This window comes from Micromesistius poutassou, assembly GCF_964030765.1.
Source record: "Micromesistius poutassou genome assembly, chromosome: 8".
Lineage (NCBI taxonomy): Eukaryota > Metazoa > Chordata > Actinopteri > Gadiformes > Gadidae > Micromesistius > Micromesistius poutassou.
Window position 1 is genome coordinate 3,164,364 of NC_140278.1, and position 12,104 is coordinate 3,176,467.

General features: G+C 48.1%; 1 protein-coding gene across 4 annotated transcripts in view; it reads right to left on the minus strand.

Annotated features, from left to right (window-relative positions):
• The window catches only part of LOC311351540 (protein MTSS 1-like), a 60,151-nt gene that overhangs the window by 16,147 nt on the left and 31,900 nt on the right, over positions 1-12,104 (minus strand). For all 4 annotated transcript variants that reach the window (XM_084471692.1, XM_084471690.1, XM_084471689.1 and 1 more), the window contains exons 4-6: positions 8,731-8,815; positions 6,462-6,553; positions 5,233-5,307 (exon numbers count right to left, since the gene is read on the minus strand). In XM_084471692.1, coding sequence (XP_084327818.1) covers positions 5,233-5,307; positions 6,462-6,553; positions 8,731-8,815 — 252 coding nt within the window. The remainder of the gene's footprint in view (positions 1-5,232; positions 5,308-6,461; positions 6,554-8,730; positions 8,816-12,104) is intronic.

Genomic DNA, 12,104 nt, shown 5'->3' on the forward strand with positions numbered 1-12,104 from the left:
ACCGACCGCTCCCCGTGATCTCAATAAGGGATGGCCTTTTGAGTCATTTCCACAGTTTGAGAAGCTGCGTTCAATTATTGAAGAATACTCATAAACATAAAGTATACCCAACTGACAGCATACGTTTGTGGAGAATAGAGCTCATAAAAAATATATATTCTATGAAATTGATCGGCGTCTATCTCAACTTCAACGATCAATGATTTTAAAACTGCTCGGATCAATAGTGTGCATAGATAAAGTCCCTGATATGGATTCACATGTGAATGAATGCTTTCTACGATATGACATGACCATTGTTGAAGATTCATTGAAAAATGTTTGGCAGAGATCTCAGTGAATTGCTTGTGCAATGTGAAGTCTCACTGCTCTATGGAGCGGACGCAAAACAGCCAAGATCTCAAACTAAAAGGTGAATGTTTCGTCATGTGGCATCAAGGTAAGATACATGAGACATTTCGGTTGGTGGTTTCAATGACGACGAAATATGCTCACTCACAGACACACACATCCACCTCGATAAGTACCGCAAGGCGGGCTAGTCTCGGTGGTACCATTTACAGTCTGTATATGTCTAAACATATACAATGAGTTTGTATATTTCAAAGTTGCTCTTTATCCCTAGTGGCTTCCATTATAAGTGACCCACTGAAGACCCTGAATATAATCCGCCAACAAAAAACTAACTATTATAGCCTCTTTAAGAACCATACAAACAGTTTGTGGCATTAAATGACTGTGGGAACAACACTGGGTAGCTTTGGTAGGTGAACATAAAGGCACGGTTGTGTGTGAGAGAGAGATAGAGAGAGAGTGAGCGAGACGGATTAAGATTGTGTGAGAGATTAAGTATAAAGTAAGAGCAAGGAGGGCCAAAGCACACACACACTTCCCTTCTTCTCACCTCCATTCCAGATTGATATTGACGACATGCCTGGGGCCACCATACTCTTGAAATGCAATTACCAGATGTTTTCTGGTAATTGCAACTGAAAATCAATGTTTTTCTAGATCGGCACTCGATTTATAACGGTGAGAACAGTGACAAAAATGGCAAACGGCTAAATCGCGAAATATGCTCTCAATCTCCCAAGAAAACAATCCACTAACTGGGCCTCTCACACTCACTCACACTCTCATTTAAAGTGGATTTCCTCTCAGAGTCACAGTTTTAACGTTCACTGGAGAGCTTTATGGCTAAGCTTTTGCAAAGGCAAACCATAATCCGGCTTCTGCGTTGAAATTAGCAACCCAAGAGTTATTTTAACAGGTCTCAACCAACTCCGGGCCCTCCAGGGAAATCAGCTTATTGGGGGGGGAAAATGGCCGTTGTGAAGAAGAACGGGCCCGGATCCAACCTGAAACGGTCGACCGGTTCTCCCGCACGTTGCTACAGGACGACGAGGCCTCAGTTTACAGGGATGCGCATCGCCTGATGAATCGCTAGCGCTACACCGCTAGCCAAGTTTCCATCCGACTATTATGTAAATAAACAACTTCCCCGGGCAGGCTTTTGCTAGGTCCACAACACCAAAAAAGGCTGCGCTAATTTGTTGCTCAGCATAGACCACCTTATAGATACATACATACATACACTTAGTGTCTACATATGGAGAGTTATAGAGACCTATACAGAGATATATGTGTGTGTGTGTGTGTGTGTGTGTGTGTGTGTGTGTGTGCGTGTGCGTGTGCGTGTGTTCCAGTTCATGCCCGGTCAAATCAGTCTCCTACTGTGATAACTGCCGAGGCTCCTCATATCAAACGTCCCTTGCTTACAATGATTATTAACTTGATTTACTCCTTCTTCTTCTAGCTCGGCGAAGGGTAAACATGTTTTGCCGTGTCAGGACTCTCTCTGGTGTCTCAGGGTTCCTAATGGGCGAATTAGAAAGAGCCAAGAGAAATATTTAGGGAGTGTAGGTGCGTTGGGCGCTCCCGGAGAACACTCCCCTGAGCTGCTCATCGGTTCAGGGCTCCTGGTTGCAGATTGTGTCTCTGTTATCAGTCGCCCTGCGGTTCGCACATGGTGTAATGAGCGCTGAACACACACGGCAGGAAACTCTCATCAGGACTCCAGTCACATGCTTGGCATTAGAGGGGAAAGCGAGATAAGACGGACAGGGAGCGGGACGGACACAGACGAACACAGACACCGGCAGACAGACAGACAGATGGTAGTAGGTCTCGTTGATGTTTACGTGTTTCACTCTAATTTCATCAAACTCTGGGCTGCGTACACTTCTCGTATCATCAAAAGCAGAGCCCTCCGGGCTCACAAATGGATGAAAGGTGAACCAGATTGTTTTCTCACACACATGCACGGCGCACGTGTTCATGCACGCTAATACCACTCAACTACAAGGGCTTTTCACGTGACCCAATGATTCCATTTTCTCCACTAACACTTTTTTTTTTTCTCTCTGCCTCGCGCCCAGCCAGAAAAAACACAGTCATGAGATGCCCATCAGATACTGGTAAACACCGAGGGAACAGATCCCGCCGGCTCTGCACACACACACAGTGCACAATGTACCAGAGAGACCTTCTCCTTCATTCCTAAACTGTTACTTAGCCTGTAAAAGTAAACCGTATAACCTTGTGTATTTGTATGCAGCATAAGCATTTGTGTTTGTTTCTTGTGTGTTTGTGTGTGTGTCTGAGCGTGTATGTGTGTGTGTGTGTGTGTGTGTCTAAGCGTGTGTGTGTGTGTGTGTGTGTGTGTGTGTGTTGCAGACGAGATAAACTTGGCGTGATGTCAGCGGGTCCACAAGCATCAGGTGAGTCACACGTGGGAGTGAGACAAAAAACACAGCATATTTTGCCCACTTAACGAACAGCCTCTGTGCATGTGTGTGTGTATATGTGTGTGTGTGTGCGTGTGTTTGTGCGTGCGTGTGTGTGATAAACAACAGATAAAGCAAAGCACAGAGCAGCAGGGGGAGAAGGTAACGCTGGTGCAGACCACCCAGTGGGGGGGGGGAGGCACGCTGATCAGGGGAGAAAACACACAACCAGCGACCAGGCCAACGACGCAGGGTAGTGGCCACTCTGGAAACCTGCACCCACTTATAGTTAAAAACAAAAAAAGATCCCAAAATTGTTATAAATTGTTGTCATGTTGGAATTCGTTCTGTATTGAATAACATTACACAGCTTGACTTATAATTAAGCAGAGAAATCTAATCAAACATAAATGACCTGACCGCTGAACCACCAAGAGAAAAAAAACTGCCTGGGAAACAGTGTGCAGCAGTATTATCAAAACCCAACAACTCATTTGGGCGAGATAAGCCCTATGTCAACAACTACCACACAGTGTGTGTCGGCTAAGCCCTCTTCACACTTTCAGCCCACACCTAGCGGAGCTATGCACTGTGCTGCAAACCGAAGGAAAACACAAAACCGACATCCAGCACAACACTCCCCTCCGCCTCCTCCTCCCCTGGTTCCCATTACACCCTGATGAGCCAGACGCTGCACGGGAACGCCATCCAGCATTCCTATTTATGGTGTTTAACTTTATTACCTCCTCGCTCAAGGTTAATGGTTGTGTGTGCGAATGCAACGCCAACGGCAGAAGAAGCCTCAGCGAGAAGCGGATACCAAGTAAGGCAATGTTTGGAGCTCCTGCACCCGCACTTGTCCACTGCCTGGGTGCCACGGCAACCGCTGTTTAGACCCGATCGCCCGCTCGGACTTCTGTCGGACCGGCGATAAGCACTGCTTATCGATGTAAAGAAAGGACTCATGGCGGCATGTTGCTCAGGAGGTAGAGCGCGTTGTTCTGGTGACCGGAAGGTTGCTAGTTTGATCCCCCGGCTCCTCCTCGCTGAGTTTCGAGGTGTCGACCGTGCATTGGTTGACACCGCCGTCGGTGAGTGAATGTGTGAATGTTAGGCAATACGTTAAGCTCTTTGAGGGGCCACTGGTTAGAAAAACGCTGTATAAACGTCTCAAGTCTTAACATTTACTAATCGTTCCGATAACAAAGGGCCAGTGGGGTCGCTGTTACACCAGAGTATGGAGCTGAGCCCAGGTGCGTGCTACAAACACAAATGACATGCATTGTGGGGTAATCCAGAGCAGCAGCAGCTGTCTTCAATGGTCTCCAAGGAGAGGGCATGGGGCAGCCTGGTGCGGCCGGGCATCAAACGCTCCCCCCCCCCCCCCCCCACCCCGCCCGAGGGGAGCTCAGCTCTCCGTAATTGGTGGAGATCTCGAAGCAGTCGCAGCAAACGCTTGAATGCGATAAGTTGTTATCGGGGAGCTGTACTGCTCTGAGCGGGATCTGTTTACAATTAACCGAGCCAGACGGCTGTCAGATTATCCCGCGGTTATTAGAACAGTGTGCGGGGTGCGCCGCCGGAGAGAGAGAGCACCAAAGAAAACAAATAACTCTCACAGCATTCTTAGTTTTCTTCATGAGGCCGGCTAACAATGCTAACAGTCAACTCAGACGACAGCTCAGGACATTTTGTGCAGTGCTGGGCGAGCGTCCAACCGCCAATGTCGCCAACGTTTCCATGTTTATCTCCAGCTTGTTTGAGTCATGTTCTGTATGGACACTGATATACAACAGACAGAACATCGTACAGACATACGCCATTATAATCACTCAAACTCTCTCCCTCTTCCTCTCCCACGCCCTCTTCCCCGCCCTCTCCCCCTCCACAGTTTGATTGCCCTCGGCGCTCTTTGGCTATAGAGTGATATACTACATACGAGTCGTATACTGTTGCACAACTCATTTTAAACTCAAAGTAAGAAATCAATCACTCCTCCGCTAGAGAGACAACGGAGACGAATAGTTAGCGTGTTTGATTTCATCCTGCTTTCAATTAACAAACGTTATGAACTTAGTTTTGAAATAAATCACTAGCTAAATTTACAACATGAGAAAGACAACAGGAATAGTATGTGTGTGTGTGTGTGTGTGTGTGTGTGTGTGTGTGTGTGTGTGTGTGTGTGTGTGTGTGTGTGTGTGTGTGTGTGTGTGTGTGTGTGTGTGTGTGTGTGTGTACGCGTACGTACGTGAGTGTGTGTGTGTGAGTGAGACAGAGATATATGCAAGCTTGCTCTGCCAACCAACTCGGGTATCGCTTCATGTGACCACACATCACCACCAAAAACAGCAGCAGCAGCGGACAGACAGACGGACGGACCCAGAGGGAGACAGAGAGTTAAAGGCCGACACCGAGCGGAGCATGAACCGCAGGGGTTTCCTCTCACCTTTCTTCGCCTTCTTCTGCAGCTTCAGCGTATCTGAAGACTTCTTCTTGATCTCCTGGCGAGCCCTCTTGTACTCTGGGGAATCGAGGTGGCAGGGTGTCCGAGTGGTTAATGGAGGACCACAGTCAACATCACGTTTAAGGCAGAGTGACGCAGTAGTGTAGCAGAAGCATGCTAGTATTTTACATTTACATTGAGGGCATTTAGCAGAGGCTTTTATCCAAAGCAACTTACAATAAGCACATTTGTCAGAAGAAAGAGAAACAACAATATATCTCTGTATGTACAGTAAGGATGTTCATGGAACCAAGTGCCAAGCCCTAGCAAGTGTTGGGTTAACCCATTCCCCGTATACAACAAAGAAAGCTAAGATAAGGTGCTACACAAGGCTAAGTACTAGTTTTACGTGTAAGGACGTACAACATACAATAAGTGAGTAAGAGGGGCGTTGAAAAAACGAGTCTTGAACATGAACGTTTCATAAAAGGCAGAGATATGCAGTTAGAAGAGACGGGCTAGTATGTGCTAGCGCTTGGGTTACTGTGTCGGTGTTGTGGGAACGGGTTCAAAAGGAGCAGAGTAATGAGCGGTACGACGGGAGAGCACTGAGCCTTGTATTACTTTAGTAAACCCATGACTGCCGGCAGCTGGGGTTTTATGGAGTTGGACGAGGCACAAGAGCAGCACGAGAACGCGCTGGCCGGCGGTACTACGGAGTTCGCCTGTTGGTCTACTGAGTCAATGGGAATAAGACTCCGCGCCTACTCCACACTCTCCACCGTGGTTCTCCTGTGCCTCACGCACGTCTGTCGGCGACGGCGAACGAGTTGCTACAGGAAATACCGTCACGGCGTTTCTCAGTTTCTTCGGTATTTAAATCGTCCCATCGGACTATGGATTGGATTTGGACTTAGACAGGAGGTTGCTAAGCGCAGGTCAATAGGGATCTGATCCAACGCGTGGAGGGGGGAGTCACAACACACGGCGCCGTGCTCTCTGATTGGCTACATGTAGGCAGGTGGATCAAGATGGACTTTGAATAGAAGAAAGTTTGTGAATGTCTGAGTGTGTGAGACCAGAGTGTGAGACCAGAGAAAAGATGGTCTAGATACAAAGGTTACACAATGTGAAATGATGATTCAATACTTGGCATGTACAAGTCTAGCTGGAGTTCTGTGTAACACAAGAGCCCGTGTTGGGTCTGGGGTGGAGCTGTTTGGAGGCGGTACCTTTGGCGTGGTCCTTATCCAGCGTTGCCACGCCCCGCTTCCACTCCTCCATCTGTTCCTGGAGCGGGTTGATGAGGCAGTCCGTGAAGGTCCTGTGGACGACACAGGGAACCAGGGTTAGCTCCCGGCTGAAGGCCACGACATAGACACACAACACCCCCACCGCATTTTAAGGTTGTTGGTTGAATCTAGGGCTGCCCCCCTAATAAACGTGCGACGACTAATCGACTAATGGCTTGTACTAATGACTACTAGTCGACTAACTAACTAAATCTTTAGTCGGGGGCAGCCCTAGTTGAATCGCAGACATGTTGGATGTTGAAGAGTTGAGGGTAAAGGAGTAAAGCCTAGCAGCTAGGGCTGGGCTATATATCAATATTCTATTGAGCGGGGATGTGAGAATCGATATCTTCTTAGCGATTGGATATGGTAATATCGTGAAATGGACATAAATGTTGTCTTTTACTGGTTTTAAAGTCTACATTACAGTAAAGTGATGTCATGTTCAGAACTCACCAAACTGTTGGTAAGTCTGGTGTCTAGCTGTTTTCTTTTTTTCTTTGCACACTTAGACATAGACATTATATCCACATTACTTTTGATTATTTATCAAAAATATCACTGCAAGATATTTTGTGCCAGCAACAATAGCCGTCCCTACAATTCTGTGGCTATAAATATCAAAAATATCAATATCTTATTTTGCCAATAAGGCCCCGCCCTACTAGCAGCATAGTGTAGACCAGGGCCTGGTGGTCGAGTTGTTAAACAGTAAGAATGCCTTAGGGGTGATAGATAGGTGACAGACAGCGAAAACAAAAAGGTGCACAGAAAGAAACAATTTAAATTGTTTGTGTCCTTAGCTGTGGCACCGGGGTGGGGGGGGGGGGGGCTGTCGAAGAGATGAACATCAATCATTTACCAACTGTACACACACACACGCGACCCAGGAGGGCTGTGTGTGTGTGTGTGTGTGTGTGTGTGATCTGGGCAGCTGCAGGCTAGAGACCTATACTAAAATTAGAAATGTCCCACCCACAGATATGTCCCTAAGGAGAGAGAGTGTGTGTGTGTGTGAGTGTGTGAGGACCCGGGCCCCCCAACTACTGCTCTGCTATGACGAGGAATTTCTACTGAAATGCCACCCGAAATCAGAGCCCCCCCCTGAGAGACAGAGTCAGAGAGCGAGAGAGAGAGAGAAAGCGAGAGAGACAGACAGACAGACAACGAACAGGGGGAGATACATATGTATAGAATGAGAGCGGGGAGGGGAGGAGGGAGAGCTTATTAAAGTATGTCTGTCTGTCTGTGGGGTGTGGAATGTCCCCCAGTGTTGGAATGCTAGTTAAGAGACAGTTCGTCTGGCTGACCAGCATTCTGCTAAAGCGTCGTAAGTGTAGCGCGGTATTCAACAGCCACGTGCATCCCCCCCCCCCAACTTGCCCCACCGCCCCCCCACCGTTAGACACATGGGTGCTAAATCATCAGAACTGCATCTGAATGGGCCCATGTGCCGTTTAGATCACATTTACGATGGCCTGCATTCTAGGCGCGCATTCTAGGTGCACTGAACATTGAAGAGGTCATATTAAGATCTATGGAGGACAAATCGAAATCTGTGTTGGGTTTGTTGAACGTTATTAGTGTAATATTTCAACCCATTGTCCTGTTTTTTTTCTGTGATAATGGTCATTTATTTAATCCAGCAGAGTAGGATGTGATGGATGTGTGTGACTGTGTGTTAAAGCCCTGAGCCTCAGCCAGACTAGACCCACTCGCCCGTTGTCCTCCAAGGTTAACATTTAACGAGTCGAGATTATGAGCTAGGTAGAAGTTTAAGAGTGGCAAGCAGGGTTCACATGGCTAATGACTAGTTACTTATGTACGTGCGTGGGTGTGTGTGTGTGTGTGTGTGTGTGCGTGCGTGCGTGTGTTACCCGTGCTATTCGGGGAACCTTATAGAAATAGAGTAGCAGAAATAGAGCAGGGTAAGGAGGTAGAATGTCTCATATGAAGGTGTAGTACACTAGAAATACGTTTAGGAACACATATGTATACATATATAAAGTACACACACACGACACAACACGAGTGTCAACATGAGCATGAGTGAAAAAAAGGAGAAAGTATGCATTGTTTCCTTACATAGGAATGGGTAAGTGCAAGAATGAATATGTGTATAATACATGGGGCAGAGTTCGTGTGGCTGTTTCGCCTGCATAAACAAACCGCCATGGTGGTTAATGAGGAGAGACGGCGCGTTCCTTACATTGAGAACTGCTTGAGTTTGGTCTCGATGCCGCGGTGCCTCATGCACATACGGGTCAGGGCCGAGCCAATGTCCCGGGTCCCACCTGCAAACACAGGAACACAAACCAGCGGTTAGAACCGCCGACACACAAACCAGCCTTTAAATCAGCCGACCAAATCGTTGGTTTATTCGAGTACACAACACGTACGTAGTTAGGCATCAGACGCGTGCGCGCACGCACACACGCGCGCACACACACACATTTGCACACAATCACACACACTTTTGCACGCACACACGCACGCACACACACACACACTCTCTATATCTGTTATTACCGTGGTTAAAGTCATCAGCATTACGGAATACCTTTCAAATTCACATGGAGGCTATTAGAGGCGTATGTGTGCTCAAAGGAATAGTGAGGCTGCTCCAAGTGCCAGTGGCTCACATTCCACGGCACGGCGTCAAAACGGAGGAGGAGGGAGCGCAGAGAGAGCGAGGGAAGAGGGAGATGTCTTTCTCTGTTACACTTAAGCGTCAACAAGGAGCAGTCGGGAAAGACATTGTGAAGTCGAGAGCCTTTTTCTTGTTTAGTCGCCCTTCTGGGAATATTCCTCTGCGACTTCGGAGCCAATAACAATCACTCAGGAACTCAGCGGAGTGGAGAGGAGCGCAGGGCCGGGGTGGAGGTGGAAGGTCGGAGATGAAGGGGTGAAAATGCTTTACGAGGATGAGTTACTGGATCTGGACCTCGCGGCCCCCAGAGACTCACGTGTGCTCACGTAACACACAGCTGGGCACAATAAAACAACAAATAGAGCTCTTGGAACAATGGTAAATATTAGTTCATTTTGAACCAACTAACCTAATATAAACCCCGGCTGGAAAGCAAACAGGACGAAAACACGGGTCAGACGTCACCGGAGTATTTGAACAACGTTTGAACTTTGGAGCTCACCGCATGAAGCTTCTCCACTGTTGGAATATACCTTGATCCGCTGTTGACTGTTCTGAAAGTCCAGCTTTGAACGCGAGCATGATGTTAGTAGAAGTGTAGTGTTATTATCACAAATCTGAGTTATGATCTGTCATAAGCACTAGCAAAGCACTACTTTAACAAACAAAAATACACTTGTTATAATAAAATGGACTGCATTTATACTGCGATTTCTAACCAGTGGCCACTCAAAGCACTTCACAGCATTGCCTAACATTCAACCATTCATGCACACATGCACACACCGATGGCAGTGTCAGCCATGCAAGGGGACAGCCAGCTCGTCAGGAGTAGTCAGGCTTTAGGCGTCTTGCTCAGGGAGGGACACCTCGACACTCTTGGAGCTCGGAGGAGCCGGGGATAGAACTAGCAACCGTCCACTCCACCTCCTGAGACACATGCCGACCCCGTAATAATCCCCTTATGAAGGCGCCGTCCACTTGTGGGAATGGCCCAAAATGTAAACGTAAATGAATGAGTTTCCCCTTCTGTTGAATATCTGCATGATGAAACAGTAAACGAGGCGTCGCCCGGCCCATTTCAGATCCACCCCCCAGAAGTTCTGCTACGGCTAAACAAACCGGTCTGAGTCCAGTTAGTGCTGCTGACCGCCTGAGCGATGACGGCCGGGGATGCGGGTGCAGCAGAGCCTCAGTGATCCAGTGTCATTAAGTCAGACATGTGCCTGCGACGCCAGGGAAGGCCTCCGGCCGGGCGGCACAGTGGGGACATGACATTGATTGACAGGTCTATTGTTGATTTGACTGACTTGCTCTCTGTGAGACCCAAACACTGTCTGAATGAATGCAAGAGTGTGTGTGTGTGTGTGAGGTGTGTGTGTGTGTCTCTGTGCAAGTGTGTGCTTGTGTGTGTGTGTGAGAGAGTGAGTAAGACACACAGGGGTATTGTGTGGGTTGTGTATGCATACTTAAGTGTTGATGACTCGGAAAGAATATCAAAGGAGTACAGAAGGTAAGGTTGAAATCTTAGACCATACAAAGACAAGATTCCTGCGTGAGCCTTATGTGTGTGTGTCTCGTGTGTGTTTGTCGGTGTGTGTGTGTGTGAGTGACAATCCTATGTGAGTATCTCTGCATGGTGCCAGCACTCTGCTGACAGCAGAATAGGATACTCTGTTGGAGTGGTTTCACACAAGTCGAGTCACACACACACACACACACACACACACACACACACACACACACACACACACACACACACACACACACACACACACACACACACACACACACACACACACACGTAATCCATAGTAGGTGACTTGCTAGAAAGGGACCTATGGAGAAATAGGCTCTGTAGTAAGTGGGTGACAGCTAGGCTCTTGACCACACACACACCCACACCCACACACACACACACACACCCTATGGACTGTGTTGGGGGGGGTCTCGTTGGTCTGTGAGATTCCACCCAACCCCAATTTGCCAAACACTGTCTGCCCCGCGTGGCAGGCGTGGGTGGCACTGTGGCAAGCGGACCGCGGTCAGACGGCACTCAGACGGCAGATAGGCAATGTCTTTTACAAATGACAAACCAAAAGAACGCAGAGATGGTAATACAACATGACGTGACAGGTTACGCGTTCACTTTTAAACATTCAACATCCATTATCTACAGAATGCACTTCTCCTCCTGAACATTTAAGGTTTTGAGACTCAGAGAGCAGGAAAGGCTCCGGGATTGGTGTGTGAGGGGACTTCTCAAGTTATTTTGCGGACTGCGTGTGCCTGAGAGAGAACGTTCCTGAAGCTGACAGTTGGTTTGGCAGCGGGGACCCGGGCCCCCGGGGACCCGGGGCCAGGGGGGGATGTTGCGATAGGTTAGCGCCGAGGGGCACGTTTGGAAAGGTTGGCCCAGGGTTCTTTCTCAGGTGGAGCAGAAGAAGGTCTGCTTTGTGTCCAGGGGAAAATCCCGGCAAAGGGAGTGTGTTGATGGCTGTGGTGGACTCAATGGCTCTGTGTTTAACCGAGGTTGAACGGCTGCACGGTTGAGTTCAGAGTCTCCTGTGTGTGTAGAAGTGGTACGCGGGACCTCCTCAGCGAGCCGAGCTGTGCTCTCAGGGCCGTCGTTCTGGGTAAAGCTCGCGGACGCGTACAGTTGGAACCGCGACATTCCTTTGTCTGACACTCAATTGGTCGGGTTGCTAAATCTGACGTCAAACTTTTGTAAAGCAATATTATGAAGCAATAAACATATTGGATCAGGGCCTGTGTGTAATTGTCCGTCGCATTCTCGGTGGCTCTCAGGATGTTGTTTCAGTGGACTTTTATTTTTATTTAGCTCACTCGATATTTTGTCCCTGGAATCTTTCCTCTCCAGCCTCCGGTTTTGTGACTCGGTGTTGTTGCAGAGGGTGTGGTGTGTGTGGTGC